Here is a 24,255-nt window from a genome sequence, read left to right on the forward strand (position 1 = left end):
AATTCTCTTTCTAGCCTGGTGACCTTTGTGCAATTTGTGTGGCCAGAGCCGGCCCCTGGCCCCTCAGACCCTTTTCATAATGTCTTTCTCCGTCACTCTACAGAACCCATCTTTATGGAAGATGTCACATGTGCTTTACAAAGAGTTTCAACGTCGTTGGGTCTGGTCTGTATTTAGCTGATTTTGTTCCTCAAAGAGATGTAGGCAAGCTTTGTTGTGCACGTGGGACTGAGTTCAGCATCGCGAGAACAGTTTTTCGCCAGATTGTGCTGTGCTTCAAAATGCCTGAAGGGAACAGCTCAGGTCAGACTCCCGAAGTACGAGCTGACGCAGGCTACTGAGCGGTGCTGCACCAAGCTGCCGCCTTGCCCCCTGTGGCTGGTCCCATGCTACCTGCAGGCAACTCACGGAGGGAGCATCTGTGAGAGCAGCCTTTCTGTCTTCCGCTTCTCCAGTTCCAGCTCCTCAGTCCGCTCCTGGACCAGGCCCTCCAGACTTTGGGAATACTTTTCCAGCATCCGTAGCATGGAGTCAGCCACACTCATCTTCTTGCCTTGGTTGATGACTTTGAACTGGAGATAGAACAAGATCTCAGTTTCATTCATACGGATCAACACCTCCTGCCCACAGCTTGGGAGTAGCCAGGTGGAGTCCCCCCCAGGCCGGGGAGATGGGTTGAAGCAAAGGCAGATATGTGGACTAGCACGACACAGAGGTTCAGAGGGAGGTGGGGGGAACCGTTGGATCGGGTGGGTCAGTAGGAACAGAGTTTAGCGGAGGAATTTGTGTTCAGACAAGCATCATCATTGACAAACATAAAACTGAATTACATGTGGTCTCACGGTAACACTGTCGGCAGGATACTCTGTGTTCTTCTCCAAGGCAGATGGATGGATGAACAGAGTCATTATGGGTGGGCAAAATCATGAATGGGAACCTGATAAGTGGATGGATGGACAGACAGACAGATGGATGGATGGACAGAGTCATTATGGGTGGGTGAAAGCATGAATGGGGTCCTGATGGACAAATGGATGGATGGACAGACAGACAGATGGATGGATGGATGAATGGATGGACGGATAGAAGGATGGACAAATGGATAAGTAGAATATATAAAATTCTATTTTTCTTCTCCCTCTCTAAGTATCTGAGGACATTAGAACCAAAGGAAACTAAAGATTAAGGGAAAAAAGATTAAATTCAGGAGTAGAGTTTCTATGTAGAAATTGATCAGTGTTTGGAGGCAAGTTTCTTAGCAACGAAACCAAAATGGAAACACAGATCACACAATCCACCAATGTCCATGCAGAAAACAGAGGGTTAAACCCATTGTTGTAAAGCAAAACAGCTACTGCCACTGCCAAGCGGAGAGAAGCCTCTTTTGGGTCTTCGAATCAGGTCGCTGTGACCATAAGTGACACCTCTTTCCAGCCCTCATAGAAGGAGGCTAAGAGAACAGGGGAGGTTAGTTACCCCAAACAACGGGTGAGAGTTAACGTAGCTGGTTCAGGCCTTCTGACCCTGCCCTCTCTGATGCGGGATGCAATCCCACCTTCCTCATACTAAGCACAGTGTGTCCCGTAGCTTTCTTTGCCATGGGCCTCAGACAGGGGTCTTTCTCAGTCACGGATATGGAGTAGCAATGCCAGTGCCCCCTCCCCTGGTTTTCTAGCTAGGATGACCTCTAACCTCCCCAGGGAGATATCACCTTGGTGTTTCAGCCATCTCTGTTCATCCTACCTCATCTACCCCCCATCATTGTGACCCCTGAAGTTTGTCAGCTCTGCAATCCAGATGGTCATCTATAAAGAGGGTGCTACCCCATGATGCTACAGTAGGCATGGGGTATGTGTCAATGTCCCAAGGAGCCCTGTAGATCATCTCGGTCTACCGTGCTGCCTCTGTCTCTCCTCACCTGCCTGTCTGAGATGCTGAACTTCACCTTGGTAATTTGGTGTTGTGACTGGGGACGATGAGACCGGAACAGGATGTAGAGCTGCACCTCTGGGTTTGATGGGTTGGTCCTGGGGGAGAGCTATCCTGCTCAGTCAGGTACAGGCTTGCCTCAGCCCTCCAACTGCAGTCCCAAAACAGGCTAGGGGGACCCCAGAGCTCATCTAGTCTCTCCCTCAGACTCGGGGACCAGGACTGTCTCCACTGTCACTAAAGTCTCCTCTGCTCAGGTGCTAGGAGGTCTGGTCCTGGGTGAGGCTCCTAAGCAGCTATTCAGGGACACAGCCAGTCACCTGGTGAGGTCGCTTAAGACCTTGCCTCTGTCTCCTGTATCTCCTACAGAGCCGAGACCGTGGTAGCATGCTTCAGAAGGTTGCCGTGAAAATGGAGTGACCGAGAAAAAGCTAGACCCTCAGGATGGCACACATGGCCCTCTCTCTACGGCTGTCCTCCTTAGAGTGGTACCGCTGATGTGTGTCCCCTGACTACCCATCCTTTCCAGACCCTGGAGATGCATGCGGCCTGCCCTGGGCCAAGCCAGGCCTGTGGACAGGAGTGCTTATAAGCCCCCGTGCCTCTGGGGAGCACTGACCTGCGTGTAGATCTGATCCACGCTGGGCCTGTCTTCTGGATCTTCCTCCCAGCACTGCTGCATCAGCTGAATGCACTCCCGGGGTCCCTGGTCAGGGGACACCAGTGGCCGGCAGAGAGGAGGGGGAGACGACACCTTCCGGATGATCTCTGCAGCAAATTCCATGTATACTTTGGGTCAAGATGCCCTGAGGGATTATGGGAGGGGTCCTGTGGTAGGGCAGGGAAGGGGGAATTGGGCCCATAGGGATTCTCTCAGGACTTTCCATGTCTCCTGTACAGCTGGTCAGGGCACACAGCCATGCTAGTCTCCTGGGTCTGCCTCAGGCTGTGGCCAGAGGAAAGGTCTCAGCCTTTGACTAGGAGAGCTGGGTTTCAGTTTCAAATCTTCTATCATTCTCTATGGGGTGGCAGAGAAGATGGCAATCCCTTCACCCTCAGTCTCCTCATCTGTGTAATGGGGTCAGAGGGCCTCCTCTTGAGGGGTGCTGAAGTAGGAGGTACAGAAGGCAGTGCCTGGCATGTGGCAGGCGCTCCCAAGGCTGCTGTTCTGGAGATTCCCAGCCTTGTGGTTGAAACCTGACAGCCTAGCCCTCCATACTGGTCTCAACACCCAGAGACTACAGCACTCCTCACAAGACTGACAGAGATAGAGCCCTCATCATCCAAGACATCCCTGCTCCACCGGGTGAGGCCTGTACAGGAAGGCCACAGAGATTGGCACTCGAGTTCTCTGGCTCTGCCACCCTGAGCCTGCGTCCCACACCCAATCCCAGACCACTGCCTCTGGCAAAGCCAAGAGGTCATCAAGACTGAGAATAAGAGGAGCTGGGCTCTGTGCTCAGGCTCTGAGCCCACAGATCAACGCAGGACATCGGTCATCTGGACAGGTTGGGCCATAGCAGGGTAACCTCCGAGGAGGTCTGGGGCACTCCTCTCTTTCTCTACAGCCCTCTTCTCCCCGCCCTAGATTGGCCACCTTGTCGGGGATAGTGAGAGGTCACCTCTCTCTATTGTTTGGGGTAGGGGTTTGTTTGTTTCTTTGTTTGAGACAGGATCTCCCCCAGGATGGCCTCAAACTTATTACATAGCCAAAGATGATCTTAAATCTCTGATACCCATGCATGCCAAGGATTGATCCAATTCTACAGACGTGTGCCACCACGCCTGGTTAAGCTATGCTAAGGTTCAAACCAAGGGCTTTGTTGATGCTAGGCTACTGCTCTACTGGGTGCTCGTCCTGATCGACATCCCTCCTGAAGAGGGCAGTCCACGGCTTGTCTGAAACTCACCGTGCAGCCCAGGTTATACAAATTCGCTATCCTCTGCCTCCGCTACCCGAATGCTGAAGTTACAGGTCTGTGCTACCACACACTGGCTATTAATGTCCAGTGTTACAAACAGGAAAACTGAGGCTCATTGCATAAGGGAACATCTCTACAGGCCAGCAAAGAGCAGACGCGACAGTAGGCTGGATTTCCACTCAGTCGTCTAAAGAGTCCCAGCCTCAGGCAGCAGACCCCAAGGGCCTCAGACCGCAGGCGCTGGGAGGCTGTGTGCTTACAAAGGAGAGCATGCAGAAGGAAGTGATACAGAGCACGCTCACACGCGCGCAGCTGTGTTTTTAAAAGCACGCCGATTGCATTGTGATGAATGAGATGTAAATCCATTTCAAAGCATTGCAGATTTCTGAGCAGCATCTGTCATCAGGGGGTTTCTGCAGCCAGCAGATAGTAAAAGCTGAGGACAGTGTGGAGACTCCGGCATTCCGTGTAGGGTGTGTGTGGAGGCGTGTTGGGGGTGTGTGTGCGCAGATGGCACGCATGTAGGGTGTGGGGGGGAGTATTGGGGTGCGTGTGTGCAGATGGCACGCATGTAGGGTGTATGTGGGGCAGTGTTGGGGTGCGTGTGCGTAGATGGCACATGTGTAGGGTGTGGGGGGGGGGGGAGTGTTGGAGTGCGTGTGCACAGATGGCACACATGTAGACGCCAGAGATCAATGCCGAGTGTCTCCCTTAATCGACCTTCATCTTATTTTTAAAGACAGGCTCTCTCGCTAAAGCTGGAGCTTGCTGATTTGGCTGTCCAGCCAGCAATCCCTGGGGTTCCCCCGCCCCGTCTATTTATTTCTGGTGCTGCACCAGCACACACAGCTTTTTACGTGGGTGCTGGGATCCAAACTTGGGTATGCATGCTTGCATGGCAAACGATTTGCCGCTTTGCCGACTGAGCCGTTCCCCCAGGCCTGGATGTCAGCATCTTAGAGGACGGTAAGAACGTAGGCCCGGGGTGGTCCCCGGGTCCTCTTGCTGTGCCAGTCCTACTGTTCACACCCACTGCTCTCAACACTGCCCTCAGCAGTGCTGGCTTCCGTATAGGAGGCTGCTCACCTGGCCCCTAAGCACGCCATGCCCGGGTGAGGAGAGCCACCCAAATCCCACTTCCCTCCTTGAGAAGTCCCTGCCCTGCTTTGAGTAACACATAAATCTTCTCTGAAAAAGTCATCCGTTACCAACCAGGGCATCAGACGAAGCGCTAGAGAGAGGGCCTGGGAAACCACAAAGGGCCCTATGCACACAGGCATCCTCCAAAATGTGGGATACAGGAGAGAATGTGAGACACTCCCCCCCCATTGGCCCATCCCCAAAGCACCCAGGCAGATGTGACTGAGCACCTATCATGTTTCAGGCCCTGGATCTAGGGTGCAAAGCTGCACACAGAGTGACTTTATGAGGCAGGCGCCCTGGTTCCCATTTTACAGGTAAGGAAACTGAGGCTTAGACCCATAAAGGGTTTATTCAAAATTGTGGGGCACATGGTTGTGGAGCCGGCTTTAGGCCTAATTCGGAAAGCTAAGCTCTGAATTCTGCTCTTTCCAAGGCTGGAGAAAGCACATCCCAGGAAGAAGCAGGCTCAAGCCGATCTCCATCTGAAGGTCTCTGATCCTTGCACCCAAAGGCTGATGCCCTACCTAGAGGGCCTCACCTGGCAACAAGCCTTAGAGCCTATCTGGGTGGTCTTCCTTTTCCACAGCAGGCAGATGTGAGGCGCAGAGACCAAACAGCTCCCTGCGTCTGTTACCTTGCCCCTTCCTGACTCTCTAAACCCAGGCCTGAAATGGGCAGCGTCCACTGGGCAGGACTTTGGTGGATGAAGGAGAAAGTCAGGCCCGTGTGGATTAAAAGACCATCCAAAAGCTCAGCTGGGCCTCTGCCCCTCCTTTCTGGCTGAGACACCCTGAAAATCTGCAGGACAGATCTCCGGGACTGAACAGTGGGGTGGGATGGGAAGACAATTGCAGGATCCGTCTGAGGTCCAGGGTGACCTGTCAGGGAGGACACGTACCTTCTGCTGAGAGTCCCCAGGAGCAGTAGGGTGGGCCTCGGGTAAGCACCTCTTGTAGGATGATGCCTAGGCTGAAGACATCGCCTTTGAAGCTGGCCTTCCCGGGTCCCCCAGACCCCCGCAGCAGCTCGGGAGCCGTCCATAGAAGCTCTGCAATCGTAAGCAAGGGTCTCCTGCTGCCAACTCTGTTCTCCTGCATTCCCCGGTCAAGGGCCTTAGGTTCTTCCAGCACGAAAACCCACCAATTCCAGGTTCCAACACAAAAACTGTGGGCACCCCCCCTCCCCTTGCTTCACAAACGCCAATACAGCACACCCTGCTGGTGGCCCCCTACCGCCCGGCCAACCTTCTGGGTCTGGCTGTGGCCTGGGGGAACAGTGGAATTCCAGGAACTCTTCGTAACCATGGTCAGTGATCTTCAGCACAAAGCGGCTGTCCACCACACAGTTCCTGGACTTGAGGCGCCCGTGGGGGAAACGCCGATGGTGCAGATACCGCACACCCTGGGAGGAGGCATGTGAGGTCATTGAGTGAGAAGGACCATGGACCATCCACAGGACCCAGAGGCCTCTGGCCTCAACTTGTTTTTGACATTGTCAGATTTCAAAGCTGATGTGGGATTCCCCTCTGTGTGCTGTGAATATGTTTATCACCATGGGTTGATAAAGAAGCTACTTTGGCCTATGGCAGGACAGAATGTAGCTAGGTGGAAAATCCAAATAGAGATAGAAGGAGAAAGAAGGCAGAGTCAGAGAGACACCACATAGCTGCCCAAGAAGCAAGAGGTAAGGCAGCCTTGCAGTAAAATATAAAATAATAGAAATGGGTTAAGATGTAAGAGCTAGTTAAGACTATGCCAGAGCTGTTGGCTAGACAGTGTTGTAGTTAATATAGTTTTTATGTGATTATTGGGGTCTGGGGACTGGGAAATGAAAGTGTGGTCTCCGTTTACACAAAGCTGTGGGAAATCTGAGCGTGTCTCATCTCCCCACCCCCTTGACTCTTGGCTCCTGGGGAGCCCCTCACTCTGATCAGATCCAACAGCAGGGAGGCCTTGAAGGTCCAGTCGAGCTTCAGGGCCTCATTCCGAAGCAGGTCCTCTAGGCTGCCACGGGGACAGTGCTCCAGCACCAAGGCACTGAACTCGGGGCCCATGAAAAGGCCCAGGAAGGCAGTGACGTTCTCATGCCGCATCTCCCGCATCTACAGAGGCAAAAGGCACCTTAGAGGCCCCTGGGCATCAATGCCCTGGGTGCGTGGATGGTGTGCGCTGATGGGTGGATGGATGGGCAGATGAACAAGAGAATAAGTGGATACACAGAGGGGTAGTGGGTGGATAGAGGTGGTGGATGGCCAATAGGTGGGTGGATAATTGAGTGGATGGGCTGACGGGCAGACGAATATAGACAGACAGGGATTGGACGGGTGAAGAGGTGGGTGGATGAGCAGATAGACGCATTGATGGGTAGATGGGCAGATTGGTAGAAAAATGAACGAATGAATGAATGAATGAATGAGTAAAAGAATGAATGAATGGAAGCATCATGGATGGAGGAGTGGAAGAGCTGCAGGTCCCTCCACAGAGTTAGATCTAGGTCTGTTTCTCCACCTGACTGATACCATTGATCTGAATCCTATTGATCCTCTCTGCGTAGCCTACAGGACTGAGCAGAAGGGCCCCTGCCTGCAGCGAAGGAAGGGAGCTCCCTAATGGAGGGCCCAACCTGGATAGATCAAACCCTTGACTGGCAAGGCCTTCTTCACAAAGATGGTTCAGAGGTCGGCTAAATGGGGAGGGGTGGCTGCATGGTCTCCCTCCTCTGAGAGCCCCAAGAACAGCCTCAAAGCCGTTCCTACTCCGGCCATGGAGAGGTGACCTCTGTCCCTCCCTAAGTGTGCTCTGTTACTGTGTGAACTACTGAACACCACGGGGGCAGGCTTTAGGGAATGACAGTTCCTATTTCCCATCTCTTACAGTACCCAAGACCGTCCCTGAACCCAGAGAGACCAGCAGACAACTTGGAGAGTATAAGAAAGAAGTCAGATCACAGCAGACTCCGTCCTCACCTGCCCTGCCCATGAATGGAGATCTTCAGGCTCTCTGAACCAAGAAACCACAAGGTTTTCTAAAAAGGTTCCAATAATAAATATTTTAGGCTTAGCACATCTCCATCACAAATACTCACTCCTGCCAGGGAGACAGAAGAGCAGCTAGAGACAATACATAAAGGAGAGAACATGGCTGTGTCCCTACTTATTTATAAAGGTAAGAAGTGGCTCAGATTTGGCCAGCAGTCACGGCTCACCCAGTTCTGACTGCTGAACACCATAGACTGATCTCTACCTGTCATAAAATTGAACAGAGTCACCCAGCTGAGCCCTAACCAAATTCCTTACAAAAGTGTAAGACATAAAAGCACTGTTGTTTTTGGCCACTGCATTTTAGAGTAGATTGTTATACTCCAATACACAGCCAGAATGGCACACAGTAAAGGCTCAGAGAAGTCCTGTGGCCACCCTCAAGCATCCCCCAAACTTGGCTGACCTTTCTCAGAGAAGCTGCTCACACTGGCTACAAGGGAAATGCCTAACTGCCCCTGTCATGTAGTCTCTCGGAATTTCATTCCAGATAACCAGTGCTGGGTGTAATAAAAAATAACCAAAGCCACAATCTGATGAAATTCCCCATTTCTCAAAGGCATGCCACTTGCCAGGGACAGTTTCAGGTTGTTCTATATATACCCTGCCCTCCTCACAGCTATCCTGGGCTGGGTAGTATTGGCTCTGTCTTACAGGGAGGGGAAGCGTCTTCCTGAGCTCTGCCTTCCCTTCCCTGTGCCTCTCTGATGGTGATATTCTTGGGGAAAGGTGTTTATACGGTCCATGATGGTGATTGAAGTTCCCCCCAGGAAACAGAACCTCTTCTCCTGAGCCCAAAACTCTGCCTGGCTTATGAGTAAACAACAGATGATACAGGAATGGATACAGGTATGGATACAGAGATGGATTCAGGGATGGATACAGGGATGGATACAGGGATGGATACAGAGATGGATTCAGGGATGGATACAGGGATGCATGTACAGGGATGGATACAGGGATGGATACAGGGATGGATTCAGGGGTGGATACAGGGATGGATTCAGGGATGGATACAGCGATGGATACAGGGATGGATACAGCGATGGATACAGGGATGGATACAGCGATGGATACAGGGATGGATACAGCGATGGATACAGGGATGGATACAGGGATGGATACAGGGATGCAGGTACAGGTATGGGTACAGGGATGGATACAGGGATGGATTCAGGGATGAATACAAGGATGCATGTACAGGGATGGATACAGGGATGGATTCAGGGATGGATACAGGGATGCACGTACAGGGATGGATACAGGGATGGATACAGGGATGGATTCAGGGATGGATACAGGGATGGATTCAGGGATGGATACAGGGATGGATACAGGGATGGATACAGCGATGGATACAGCAATGGATACAGGGATGGATACAGGGATGGATACAGCGATGGATACAGCAATGGATACAGGGATGGATACAGGGATGGATACAGCGATGGATTCAGGGATGGATTCAGGGATGGATACAGGGATGGATTCAGGGATGGATACAGGGATGCAGGTACAGGCTGAGGACCCCTGGTGGTACCCAGATTCCATTGCTGGGGGGCGAAGAGTTTGCCAGAGAGCTATAAGGCTTATGCTGGGATAGCAACATGACTTGTGGGATGCTGGTGTGTGATGGTGACCGTGGTGATGACTAACTGTCACTGGGCAGTGCTAACAATGAAAGCCTGCCCAGGGAGTAAGGACCAGTCCAGACCAGTGAGGGTATCCTGAGCACATGCCTCTCTGGTCCCCTGCACCCCTCTGTCTATGGTCTTACCTTCCTCAGGAGTCTGAGTCTGCTCGGCCGCAGCTCAGGAGCCAAGCCTGCTTCAAACTTCTTTAGCCATACCCAGTCTCCCTGTTTAAGCAAAACAAGAGGGTTTTGTTCTGTTTTGTTTTGTTTTTATAATCACAGCACTCTGGAGACAGAGGCAGGCAGCTCTCTGTGAGTTCAAGACCAGCCTGGTCTACAGAGTGAGTTCCAGGACTGGAAAGAAACAGAGGCAAAGGAATAGATTGGTGTGGGGAGACTGGGAGGAGAGTGGAGAGGGATAATTGTGGTCAGGATGCTAAAGAAAATATAAATAATAAATATGACGTGAACATAAGAACAAGAGCCTGCCCGCTTTAGTTCACCAGCTGGGCGATCTCAGGCCAATCTTCTCTTGCACTTAGCGGCTACCCTATATGTCACCTTCTTCTGTGTTCTGAGCTGGGCATACCCTGGTCAATGGGAGCAGTAAGCAGACTTTATTGAGACTCAGGGAGGGAGAGGCTCTTGCTGGTGGACCCGAGGCCCACTCCTCACTCTACCTCCCTGGAACCCTGAAACCTAGGTAGGTAACTTCTAACCCAGGCCTCAGCTTCGGACTCTGCAAAGAGAGGCAGGCAACCCATGAAGACTAATGAGGTACAGCCAATGAGCAGGTCCTGGCTGGAGGCCAGCTTTATCGTGAAGGGCTCAGGCACCTGTGATACTCAAGCTGTGACTAGGGATTCCAGAAGGGCAGGAGAGGACGAGGCCCAGCTTCCAGCGTGGTCCCAGAGCCCCCCCAGCTCTGGTCCCTAGTGAGTTGCCCCTCCCCGGCCCCTAGCGGGTTGCTGGTCCCTAGTGGGTTGCCTCCGCACAGCCTCACCTGCAGCCTCAACTGCAGCCTGCTGGCTATTGTGCTTTGTGTGTTATTAAAGCCCCCCTTTGGAAGGAAAAGGTGGGGTGGCTGAGGGGCAGGGAGAAGGTGGAAAATAAACAACAAGAGCCTTTCACCATTTCCTATGGACACAATTAGCCAAGTTCAGTAACCATGGCAGCCATAGGCAAAAAACCATACATTAGTAAATACTTGAATTTGAGACTAACGGCATCTGGAAAATGGCTGTGTTCTCAGCAACCGTAATAGTGCTTTTCTGACCTTTGATTCTGTAGATTCCCTGTGAGCTGGAGGTGTCTGTGACTGGGTTCTGCCTTCACCCTGGGTTTTAGGGTCTGGGGCCCTCCCTGCTTAAGCAGTTGGGTCTTCTGGGCCAAGGCCAAACAAAGCCAAGCATCTGAGACTGACTGATTCCCAAGGTCAGCAGGCTGATGGGAGGGAGGTGTCCTGTTTGGGGCTGCTGTCTGTGTGCTAGGGAAACCAGGAAAGTCGCAACAGAAGGAGACTCCAGAAGCCAAAGACAGTCTTGCGGGCCTAGTGTGGGGTAGCGACAGCCCTCACCTGGTACAGGGCCACGTTGGGATGTTCCAGGACGGCCGGTAGGCTCCTTGCTGACCCCTGAATCACCGACCTTGGGCTCCCACCTTCCACCACACTTCTTGACTCGCTGCCACCGTCCCCACGCAGCCTCTGGGACAGAAGCAGGGGTGATCAAGGCGCCAGACCCGACCTGTCCCTCTGCCTACTTGCCCACCCAGCCGAGGTCTGCCCACCCACCCGCCGACTGGGGGTCATCTGGAGGAAGGTGAGATCCTGGGCCGTCAGCAGGATCCGATGGGGACCTCGTACCAGCTGCAGCTGCCGGAGGCCTAACCTGGAAGTGAGAGACAGCCGGGCCTCAGTCAGACTCTCTGCCCCGCCTCCGGCTCAGCACCTGCCTCCTAGTCTTTCCACATCTCCTCCCTTGTCGGCTTCAGGGCTGGGGAGCACTGAATACAGTCTACTCAAAGACCTTGGGATCAGGTCTGCAACTTCCCTGAGGGCGACTGACGCCTACACCTGTTTCCTTGTTAGAGGTGAGAGCGGATATGACTGGGGACTCTGGAGCTTCTGAATTCAGGCACACAGAGGGAAGAAGTGTTTGTAACGCTGGGGGAATCCCTGGGCTGGATCTGGCTAGTCTGGCACTGTACAAACAGGAGCCTGAAGCTCAGAGGCAGAGCCTCGTCCTAAGCCACAGGCTTCTGCTGCAAGTCTCAAGCAGAGCTCTCAGGAGGCAGCCAGGGCTCCTGGCTCTTCTTGGGTGGAGCCAAGGCAGGGAAAGGAGGCAGTAGGCCCTGAGATCAGGAAGCAGAGGTGGGGAAAGCCCCTGTTGGTTGCTAATGGAGGCCCCATTAGCCTGAGCCAGGTCTATCAGCTTCACCTGGTGAGGTAAGCAAGGACTCCACCAATCAGTGCCAAGACACAGGCCAGTGTCAGAGTCAGGAGGCTGTCTGGGGGCTGCACACCTGTTGGTGGAGAAAGTAGGGGGAAGAGGCAGATGTCATTATAGCAGTGACCCTTCCCTCACAACCCGGCTACTGCCTTCTCCAATCCCTGCCCTGTGGGGTCCCCAGCTATTCCTGCAGGTCACAGGCTGAATGGAGGGCTTTGTCTTCAAGAGCGTCCACGGGAGGACACTCTTTGTTCTGCTCTCTCCTCCTGAGAGTGAGCAGTGGCAGACCAGGAGGCGGGATTGGCTGTTTATAGAAGAGAAAAGCGACAGATGAGGGCTTCAGTTCCCTCCCCACCCCCGGGAGGCTTCTTGGTATTCAGTCTCTGCAAGGAGGATAATCCCGTGATGTGGGATGCCCCCTCTGTATGCCGTATGTTTTATTACCATTGGTAAACAAAGGCCAGTAAGAAGCCTGAGCCACTGGTCAAACAATCATAATTAATATTAGGGCCTCCAAGTGATTATTTTACACGCAGCTGCAGGGACCAGCAGGCGGGAGAGAAAACCAGTCCAGCGGGACCAGGCAGGTTAGAGAAAAGTCTCCAGCTACAATCCTGCCCGGTTGGGCACCCTGCTGTGAACGTGAAACTCAGGGGAGAAGCTGATGTGTGAGGACTGTGGAGTCAGGGATGTGGCTCAGGGCTTGCGTGCTCGCTTATGATAAGGAAAACACGCATCACAGAGCAGATGTGATCAAGCAAGCTGAGGTGGCCCTGGGGTCAGAAATTCAATGCCAAGGGAGGCCTGATGGGGTGGCATGTATCTGGAAAGGTGCAAGAGTTGCTGTGTCTACAGATTTGGGCTGGAAGAACAGGGTTGGTCAAGCCTGGGACAAAAGGAGGCACAGACAGGAACATATTCAAGTCTGGTCAACCTGTCACAGCTGCCACAGTGAGCATGTGTGCTTTAGGGAATATGCTTGCATGTATGTGGCTGTATACACATGTGTGCACTTCCCTGTGTTCATAGTCATGTGCGTCATAAAGGATGACAGCCAGGATGACAGAAATCAGAACTATGTGGGGTGTCATGTCCCACAGCCCACAGTGGACATAAGGAAAATGAATCCTGTACTTGGAGTCAACAGACTTGGGTCCAGCTTGAACTCAGTCACTGACTTCTTGTGTGACTCTGGCAAGTCACCAAGACTTTCTGAACTTGATTTCTTTAAAGGTGTCTATGGGGGGTAATAGCCTACTCACAACGCTGTGGGACATTTAGGAGATCTGTGAGCTAGGGGCAGCCCTAGCCCTGATCATCCAAGGGAGGCCTTGCTGGTTTCTTGGTGTTTCTTAGCTACTGACCACACCTCCCATGAAAGGTCATAGCTCTTCTTTATATTTTCTCTTGCCCCGTTTACAGAACTATCCACATAGAGTTTTAGGGAAGGTGGTAAACAGATGGAGAGAAAAGATAGATAGAGTGATGAACGGGTGTGTGGTTGGGTAGATAGGTGAATAGGGTTGGTGGTACATTGATGGAAGGTTAGGTAAGCCAGTGGAGAAGATGGTGGATGGATAGATGGGTCGGTATGTGGATGGATGGATGGATGGGTGGATAGATGGATGGATGATGGATGATGGATGGATGGATGATGGATGGATGGATGATGGATGGATGATGGGTGGATGGATGGGTGGATGATGGATGGGTGGATGGTGGATTGATGGATGGTGGATGGATGATTGATGGATGGATGACGAATGATGGATGGATGGCTGATGGATGGGTGGATGATGGATGGATGGATGATGGATGGATGGGGGGATGATAGATGGGTGGATGATGGATGGATGGATGATGGATGGATGGATGATGGATGGATGGATGGATGATGGATGGATGGATGATGGATGATGGATGGATGATGGATGGATGGATGGATGATGGATGATGGATGGGTGGATGATGGATGGGTGGATGGTGGATTGATGGATGGTGGATGGATGATTGATGGATGGATGACGAGTGACGGATGGATGGCTGATGGATGGGTGGATGATGGATGGATGGATGATGGATGGATGGGTGGATGATAGATGGGTGAATGATGGATGGATGGATGATGGATGATGGATGATAGATGGATGGATGATGGATGGATGGATGATGGATGGATGGATGGATGGATGGATGGATGATGGATGGATGGATGATGGATGGATGGATGATGGGTGGATGGATAGTGGATGATGGATGGATGGATGATGGATGGATGGATGATGGATGATGGATGGATGATGGATGGGTGGGTGGGTAGGTGGATGATGGATGATGGGTGCATGATGGATGATGGATGGATGATGGATGATAGATGATGGATGGATGGGTGATGGATGGATGGATGATGGACGGGTGGATGGTGGATGGATGATGGATGGATGAGTGGATGATGGATGGATGATGGATGGATGATGGATGGATGAGGGATGATGGATGGATGATGAATGGATGAGGGATGGATGATGGATGATGTATGGATGGGTTATGGATGGGTGGATGATGGATGGGTGGATGGTGGATGGATGATGGATGGATGAGGGATGATGGATGATGAATGGATGGATGATGAATGCGTGGATGATGGATGGGTGGATGGATGATGGATGGATGGTGGATGGATGATTGATGGATGGGTGGATGATGGATGGGTGGATGGTGGATGGATGATGGATGGATGAGGGATGATGGATGATGAATGGATGGATGATGAATGCGTGGATGATGGATGGGTGGATGGATGATGGATGGATGGTGGATGGATGATTGATGGATGGATGACGGATGATGGATGGATGGCTGATGGATGGGTGGATGATGGATGGGTGGATGGTGGATGGATGGATGGATGATGGATGGGTGGATGATGGATGGATGGATGGATGGTGGATGGATGGATGGATGGATGGGTGGATGATGGATGGATGGGTGGATGATGGATGGATGATGGATGGATGATGGATGGGTGGATGATGATGGATGATGGATGGGTGATTGGATGATGGATGAATTGGTATGTGGGTGGATGGATGGATAGATGGGTTGGTATGTGGATGGATGGACAGATGGATGAGTAGATAGATGGATGGAGGGATAGGTATATGGATGGATGGACAGATGAGAGATTAGTGGGTGAACAGTGAATTACCTCTTATGCATAGTGTGTTGGGTTCAAACCAGCAGCTGGCATCACGGACTGGAGGGCTCCCTCCAGGAAAGTGTATAGCCTTTCCCAGAGGCTGCACCTGCCATGTGCTTGTGTCCAGGATGTGGGTGGGAACCAACTGGCTTCCTTCACCGTCTGTGTCCAAGATGACATATTGGGCTAGCCTTCTGCCTTTCCCATCCATCTGGATTCTCTGGCTAAAACCAGCCACATCGAGAGTTCTTATGTGGTCCCCTAAGTGAGCCCCTGAGAGCCCTGCTCCATGGTTCTCAGAGCGGTTCAGGGCATAGGCCAACAGGAGGACAGCATCGTAGATCGTTCCGAAGAGTGGGGACACCTGTGGAAGAGAGTCTTCATCCTACCACCTTGGACAGCTCACGGGCCTGTGGGATTGTTTAGACGGCACCCCTCTCCCCTAAACAGTCTCTCTGGACACACATCACCCCAGCCCCACTGAACAACCTCACTGCTTCCATGACTGCCACCACTACGCTTCTTCCTCTACCTCAGAAGTATTGTAGGCATCTCAAACCTTCCAAAGGCAAAACCCTTGGCTTTAGCAGTTTCTACCTCACTGTTCAGGTCCTCGTCTAAACGTTTCCCAATCCCTCAGGGCTCCGCTCAAGAGTCCTCTCCTCATAGAGGTCTTTCTGGTCCATCCTGTCCCCAGTGTCCCTTCCTCTATTCCAACCTCTCTCCATCCTTCGGTCCTCGTCTACCTTCTTGGCAGAACCATCACTGTTTGGATTTGTTTATCTTGTTTCCTGGTTTTGGTTTACGTCCCCCAGTAGAATGAACTTTGTCTTTTTTTAATACCAGGTCCCCGTCACCTGACATGGTGGCACATGAAAGACTCAGTTCCCCAGTAGAATGAACCTTGTCTTTTTTTATTACCAGCCCCCTGTCACCTGGCATGGTGGCACATGAAAGACTCAGTTCTCATCTTTAGAAGATGAACAACCTCCATCAGCTCCTGCATCCCTGTTACCACCTCAAGTCAGTCTATTTTCCGTCATTAGAAGCAGGCACTGGTTCAGCTGAGTCCTATAAGCCAAAACCTTGCTGGTAGTCACCCCACCACCACCACTAGTCCTTTTCAGATTCACAGTGGTGACCTAGAAAAATTCACTCCCAACACCTTCTTTTAGTCTCCACAGCCCGCTAGAGAGATGTGAGGGAAGAGAAGTGTGGTGCCCCAAGAGAAAGAGCGAACGGAAACTAAAGTTATGGAAACTGAGTACACCGTCCCTGGAAGTTACATAGCAGGCAGGAAGATGGGGGCGAGCACAAGCCAACACCTGCGGGCTAGGCAGGCAGGCAGGCAGAGGTCATGTGGCCACAATGGGGTGGGGCTGGCTAGCCCAGTGGGTCCCTAGCCCAGGCAGAGGTCTGTAATGGCTAGAATGTGCCCATATTCTGGCCCAGGGTCCCATCTTCCAGTCTGCAGCGAACCGACACACCCACCTGCTCTGTCTCCAGTGGAGGAGCCCCTCGACTCATCTTGGCAGCAGTGAAGGCGTGATTCTCCGGACCGGACTCCAGACTGATAGTGAGTACCGCGTCGTAAGCCTCCTGCAATGGTCCACGGTCACCCAGAGCCAGGTAGGAGCGGTTGCGGTAGGGCAGGGCAAAGAGCAGAGTGTCGTAGGGCAGGAAGACGAGTCTCCCGTCTGCCAGGCCCTCCTCCCACGCGCGGCGCAGCAGCGTGCTCTGCTCCAGGCCCCCCAGCAGCGCCGAGTGCATGCACAGCACCACAACTGGGGGTGAACAGGACAGGGTCACCTTCGCACTTCAGCACTTGCCAGAAACCAAATCCCGAGGTCCTCGGAGCTCTCCAAATCTGTGGTTGCACTTCTAGCCCCAGTCCCTAATCCCAGCTCCTAAACCTTCCCGGTATGAATTGGAGTTGACCTCAGTCTGACCCCGTAGTGATTATGACTGAGGTGAAAAAAAAATCCCAAAATCAAAGAGGCTGCAAAGAAATTACTGCGTGAACTAAAGAGGACACAAACAGCAAATGGAGTAAGTCAGCACTTATATGGAAGGGGATTCCATACAAAGAAACACTGGAAGAAGAGGATAGTGGGTAAAGATGCTTGCCACACATGTTACAGATCTGACAGCCTGTGCTCAGTCCCCAGAACACAGCTGTGTACCATAGCATGGGCATCCACACACTCACATCATACATACACTGAAACCATAAATCAATAGTGAGAGAACTTGTGCAAACTGGAGACTGAACGGCACAGTCCTGAATAATGAATGAATCGTCGTCAAAGAATTGGAGGGTGAACTTTTAAATTTCTAGAATCAAATGAAAATGAAAACACAGCAGATCAGAACCTGTGGGATACAATGAAAGCAGCTCTGAGAGCTACACACACACACACACACACACACACAAATACAGATACACACATACATACACACATATGCATACACACGCACTCACATACACACACCATACACATATACCAAACACAATCATATATACACACACACGCATATATATACACACATATATACACACATATATACCACACACGCATACATAACACACACATACAGATACACACACACACACATATGCATCCACATGCACTCACATACACACACCACACAAATACAGATACACACATACATACACACATATGCATCCACACGCACTCACATACACCAAACACAATCATATACACATGCACACACTCATACCACACACGCATACATAACACACACATACAGATACACACATAGACACACACACACACATACACACACAGTCACATACACTGTTCTATTTTATTTCATTCTCAATTCTATTCTTTTTATTCTCCCTTCCTCCCTCCCTTCCTCCCTCCCTTTCTTCCTCTCTTTTTCTTTAAGCCATGATTAGATCTTTGTTACACTCCTGAAATTTTCATTTCAAAGACAACCACCAAGAATGCCCTGAACTTCACAACCCACATTTAGACCAGAGTTTATGATCCTGAAGATCTGCCAGATTACTGGGACAAGCTCCTCACTTGCTCTGTGCTGCCAGAGGAAGCCTTCAGCAAGGATGGAGACTTGACAAATGCTCAGCCGAGCTGGTAGACAGGGCCCCCTTGTGGCCATGTGACATCCAGGCTGCCTACAGCAGGGTGGACCCAGGCATACTTACTTTTCAGACCACGCACACGGTGGAGTTGTTTGCAAACCTCCGTGGCCTTCTTCTCTCCAGGTCCCAAAGAGGTCACCAGTCCAATGGACAGCCCATGGGCCCTGAAAGCTGTGGCCAGCTGCTGGGCTGTAGCTAACCAGATGTCCTGGTGAGAGGACACGATGGCCAAGCGGGCCCAGCCGAAGTACCGCATGACAGACAGCAGCACATGGACAGCAGAAGGCAGAGTGGACACCAGCTCACCTCCTCCCTCTGGAGCTCCACAGGCCCAGGAGAAGAGGGACTTGCCCCAGCCTTGGGCCAGCAGAGCTGCTGCTGGGCAGTATCCAGGATTGACAGGGCCCACAAAAGCAGCCACCGTGTTCTTGTGGGCCACGAATGTGGCCAGGGCATGGGGGGTATCGCAGCCTGTGGGGATGACCTTGAAATCCAGATGTGAGCCCAACAGCAGGGAAGCATCCCGGTTGACTCGATCAACAGCCAATTGGGCAGCTGTGCTGGGGAGTGCCTGAGCAAAGATGGGGTCACAGTCCCAGGGACCCAGGACCCCAAGGATGAAGGTCTCTCTTGCCCATGCTGGCGGGGAAAGGGAGTCAGCCCACAGGACACCCCAAAATACCACAGTGAGAACTGATATGGAAGAGGCTTTCCTCAGATGATGGACAGTGAGCCCCCACCGGCTCTGGCAGGGAAGGCGGGACTTCCTGTGTGGCGCTATCCAGCATTCAAGGTTCAGGTCCTGCCGCAGTCCTGGGGGAGGAGCATGGATAAGCCTCGCTATCGAGGCTTTCTGCCTTTCTCATAAAGCACTTGGAGCCGTGATCTGAAGGACTCCCTAGGACTGGCTCAGAACTGTGATATACAAGCTGAGTCCCAGGCTGTTATTGCCTACAGAAATAACTTCAAGACCCAACCCCTTGCCTCCAAGGCTGTCTTCCTTCTCTGAAAATATGGACAGCAAAACTCCTCAGAAGTCTTGCTATGGTGACAAAATGGCATCCCGCCAGAGCCCGGGGACTCAATGTCCCACCTCTGTTACCCTGTGATTGTGGCTGCTTCTTTCACTCATACGTAGAAGGACCAAGCCCTCCCTGCCGTGCCAAGGTCCTGGCTGCCGAGTCCAAGGCCCAGGGAGCAAAGCTCACATGCTGGGTGTGTCCAAGAGAATCGGAGTTACAGTGTTCACGCTACATGTATGTGCTCCATTCCTGGCATTTTTCACAGACCTGCCTGGATTAAACGGCCTCTCTAGCCCACTGTATAGAGAAAGAAGCTAGGGGAACTGACGTAGAGTTAGTAGGAAGATGGACTATGACCCAAGTCTATCTAGGTTGGAGGCTCCACCCAGAACTTGACCTTCTCAACCAGGATGCTTGGACTTCCCTCTGAGTACACCTTTCTCTGTCCTACAGAATATCAGCAAAATTCCTTGACCTAAAGCCCTGCTGGCCAGACTCAGCGTCTCATGAGTTCTGTAGCCAGTGGCCTGCAGGGACCCTAAGAGCCAAAGAACCTAACAGGCCCACTTCTGAATACGGCAAGGGCTGGCTTTCACCAGAGCTCTGCAGCTGATTCAGGACACAGACTCCATAGTCCTTGTCATTTTCTCTGTTCTACTAATAGAGGCTCAACACCACCCTGAAGTCCTTCTTGACCTCTGCTGAAATCTTGCTATAGCCTCTTCTCCATCCACAGGGCTCTGCTATCTCTCTGCCCACACCATTTATGTCATTATATTGAGAACCCTGGGAAGGAATAAGAACCGTTCTGGCCCCCAGGAAGCTACCAGGTGCGTAGGGAGGCAGATCTCAGTCAAGGGAAGAGTCAGCTATGAGTTTGAGCCGTAGACAGAGGATCAGTGAGGATGAGCAAAGGCAGTGAGCGTTTCCTAAAGGAGATAGAACTCACTCTAACCCTACACTTGGAGATGCAGTTCAAGAGAAGGAAACGTTTTCTCTGATTGTCATCAAAAAGGGTCTGGGTAGGGCCCGCTCTTTAGAAATCATGCTTGTTGCCGAGAGAGAGAGAGAGAGAGAGAGAGAGAGAGAGAGAGAGAGAGAGAGAGAGAGGAGTCCTGGAACCATATAGAAGACTCATTAGCTTATAACTTTGGACTGGACACTGAGGTTCTTTGAGCCTCAGCTTCCCAACCTGCAAAATGGGGGTACAAATAGTGACCTGGTGGATGATGGAAACTAGAATGTGTTACGTGTGTAGTGGGGATGAGGGCTCTGCACTTACTAAATGGAGCCACCCCTCCTCTTCCTCGTCACCACCCCACCATCTTCAGATCTCTGTGGGGAGGCAGAAGATGCAAAGGAAGGAGATCGGAGGCTGAGGCTCAGCCTCTCCATCTGGGGAGTTTCAAGTGTGTAGGGCCAACACTTTGCCCTGCCAACTGAAGCCTGCAATACTCTGCTTCTCCGCTTCAGGGCTGGAGGGTGAAAGGCTGTTCTCCTGTTTGCTTCTGAGCGCTGAGGACCCAGCTGCTCCCTGCTGTGATGCTCAGAGTGGTCCCCTAGCATCCAGCTGAGGTTCACCCACCCTCAGGGCTGTAGGATGAGCTCTGGCCACACAGTGTCTTTGCCTGTCTCTAGCTGAGAACCAAAACACGTGTCTTCATTGGTCAAAGTGGTAGTCACTTCCCTCACAGTCTGTTCCCCCAAAGTGCCCCTGACTCAGAGTTTGCTGGGGACTCCCAGAAGCTCCCAAAGAGACTCTCAACTCTCATTTTTAGAGGAGGAGATTGATTCTGGGTAGATAGTGACTTGTCCAAGGTTTCACAAAAGGTAGGGCCAAATCAGAACTGGAAGTTAGCCTCCAACCTCCCAGCCAAAGACAAATCAATCACCACAGCATGATTGATTATGATTATGATCTCTCTCTCTCTCTCTCTCTCTCTCTCTCTCTCTCTCTCTCTCCGTTCATCCATCAATCTTAAGGGTGTAGAAGCCTAAGCCAACCCCTCTATGTCTAGCTGGGAACACTGAAGCTCAGAGAGGAGGCTGCATTTTGGTCCTGGAAGATGCTGGTAGGGCTCCTGACCTGAGTTTCTGCTGGTAGGACACAGTCTCTAAATAATACTACAGCCAATGGCCCATTGTAGGACAATGACCTATGCAGCAGGCCAATAGGACATGGCAGAGGCAGCCTTTCACTATAGCTCTGGTCCTGATTTGTTGCACATGGTCCAGACCTTTCTGGGTCCTGGTTTCCTCAACTGTGCAAAGAGAGCTCAGTGTACATCATGAGTCTCTAAACATCCTTCAGCACTGATATTCCATGAGCTCGTAGAACATCTAGAGACAGGGATCTCTGTCTCTGAGCTTACCCACGTTCTCCTCTAAATACCCCCCAGGTTATAAGCTCCTTTGGTCCCTCTGTCACAGCCACAATAGGTGGAATGGTCACCCTGAGTGGGGAGGGGATTTACATTGTTTTAGAGTTGGAGATGACTTTAGGGTTAGTTACTGCTTGGTTTATGAGGCCAAGCATATGAAGTTAAAGACTCCCATCAGAGTCCTGAAACTCAGAGATGGAGAAGTCTTTGGCTGCATGAAGACACCAAGCCAGAGTGATAGCCCACAGGACAAGGATGGAGAATTCCTATCAGCCCAGGGTCACCCCCTTTACCCCAGTCTTCTCTTCAGGGCATGCTCCCCAGCATACTCACCTACCATGGTGGCCTTTAGAGTGGACACCACATCTTTGTCAGTCCTGAGGTTCTCACTACCCAGTCCTCAGAGGTCAAACTGTCTGAGCGCTCTCTGACCCAGGGCCGTTGCTCCTGTTGTGTGCCAGCTTCCCGAGACTCCTGCCTGGGGAGTGCCTCAGACATGGTTCATTCCCTCCTGTCCCCCTTAGGAACCCAGAGAAACCATTTGGAAAATTGACTCTGTTCAGACCCCAGGGCTCTAGGGAGCCACATCAGAAAGGAACGGAAAGTTGAGGACAGGAGGAAGGGAGAGAAGGTAAGTGTGTGCTTCAGCACTGTGGACAGCTCCCGTCACGCTGGGGCACCCAGGAGGCAGGGAGTCTGGACAAGTCCCAGGACCCAGCATCAATAAGCACAATTCATTCTACCCACAGAGGATCTATTATTATTCTCACTTTAGAGATAAACAAAGTCTGGTTCAGAGAACTTGGTAATTTGGTAGGGTACAGAACCAGTCAGTGCTGGTTGAAATTTCATGAATGAGAAGGCTTTTCTACCCTCCTTTTGGTTTGGATAAGACCTCAGGTCCCGGGGGCTTACCCACACCCCTTCTCCACCTGTTCCTTCTTACCTGGGCAGCCAGCTCTTCTCGAGGGCCGTGTCTGCTAAAGGCTGGCATTATGCCTTGCTTCACCGCTTAGACAGCTTTGTCAAGTGGAAATGGATCTTGTTTTGTTTTTTTGTTTTTTTTTTTTTTGTTATGTTATTCATTCAACTGGAAATCACTAAGCACTCATCTCTCAGTTCTGTCTGGAGTGAGTCGAAGCCGCTTTTTCCCGCTTCCCTCAGTTATACCCCTAATTCCTTCCCTTTTCCCCAATCTCATCTTCCTCCTACATATTTCCCTAGATAATTGGGCCCCATCATCATGCGGAAAGAACAAAGATTTTTGCTCTCCACAGACTTCTTCTATCAAGGATTGGGAGGGCCGCGAGAGTCGATGCATTATAAAGTAGGTAGGTGTCATTTTACTGCTGAAAGGTGATGGATGTTGCAAAATGAGCATCGACCACCACATACATAATTTGGCACAAGAGTTTTATATAACTGCACAGTCTTTAGCATGATTTTAACAGGTAAGAAAGAGCAGATATGTCATAAGTTAATTAGGGTTGTGTATTTTTATATAGCCTGGGAGGGCTTCAGGGCCTCTGTTGATGTGCCAGATGTGGGCGCTGTTGGCTCTCACATCCATTCTATGGACCCTCAGCAGGATGGCTAAATTCGGAGGGAGGAGCAAGGGAGGAAAGCTAGGACTCCGCATTCACTACAGGGACAACCCAGAAACTCCCAGCATGCTTTGTCATGGCTGCTGGCTGGTTTCAGTCAATGGGAGACACTCACAGACATCAGGAAGATGGAGAAAGGGAGAAGCTGGGAAATTATCCCCCTCACTCTGTAGGTATATTTTGAGCTAGTTACTCTTCTTCCTCTTTCTTGTGTATTTGAAAGTTTTCATTAGTTAAAGTAATAATATCAACAAACTATGTAGGGATATGAATTCCACTCCTCAGCACTAATAGTTTAGTTGTTTTTCTTTTTCTTATATGCCACTTAAAAAAATTCTGAACTATATTTTTTCCTTCCTTTCTTCCTTCCTTCCTTTCTTTTTTTATTTATTTATTATGTATACAAAATTCTGTCTGTGTGTATGTCTGCAGGCCAGAAGAGGGCACCAGACCTCATTACAGATGGTTGTGAGCTACCATGTGGTTGCCGGGAATTGAACTCAGGACCTTTGGAAGAGCAGGCAATGCTCTTAACCACTGAGCCATCACTCCAGCCCCCTCTTTCTTTCTTTCTTTCTTTCTTTCTTTCTTTCTTTCTTTCTTTCTCTCTCTCTCTCTCTCTCTCTCTCTCTCTCTCTCTTTCTTTCTTTCTTTCTTTGATGTAGGTGGGCCTTCTGTTTATGTGTTATTTTCATTGGTTAATAAAGAGACTGCCTTGGCCCTTTGATAGGACAGAAAATTAGGTAGGCGGAGTAAACAGAACAGAATGCTGGGAAGAGGGCAATGAGGTCAGACATGCTGAATCTTT

General features: G+C 51.2%; 1 protein-coding gene across 1 annotated transcript in view; it reads right to left on the minus strand.

Moving 5' to 3' along the window:
* The window catches only part of LOC125401095 (guanylate cyclase D-like), a 35,619-nt gene extending 12,782 nt beyond the window's left edge, over positions 1-22,837 (minus strand). The window contains exons 1-13 of the mRNA XM_085683088.2: positions 22,759-22,837; positions 18,504-19,253; positions 16,805-17,097; positions 15,323-15,677; positions 12,103-12,187; positions 11,457-11,553; positions 11,241-11,369; positions 9,809-9,889; positions 6,919-7,095; positions 6,239-6,395; positions 5,893-6,042; positions 2,549-2,697; positions 409-572 (exon numbers count right to left, since the gene is read on the minus strand). Coding sequence (XP_085539214.2) covers positions 409-572; positions 2,549-2,697; positions 5,893-6,042; positions 6,239-6,395; positions 6,919-7,095; positions 9,809-9,889; positions 11,241-11,369; positions 11,457-11,553; positions 12,103-12,187; positions 15,323-15,677; positions 16,805-17,097; positions 18,504-19,253; positions 22,759-22,837 — 2,666 coding nt within the window. The remainder of the gene's footprint in view (positions 1-408; positions 573-2,548; positions 2,698-5,892; positions 6,043-6,238; positions 6,396-6,918; positions 7,096-9,808; positions 9,890-11,240; positions 11,370-11,456; positions 11,554-12,102; positions 12,188-15,322; positions 15,678-16,804; positions 17,098-18,503; positions 19,254-22,758) is intronic.
* Positions 22,838-24,255: the final 1,418 nt, after the last annotated feature.

The sequence above is a fragment of the Myodes glareolus genome, chromosome 24 (assembly GCF_982192425.1).
Source record: "Myodes glareolus chromosome 24, mMyoGla1.1, whole genome shotgun sequence".
NCBI lineage: Eukaryota > Metazoa > Chordata > Mammalia > Rodentia > Cricetidae > Myodes > Myodes glareolus.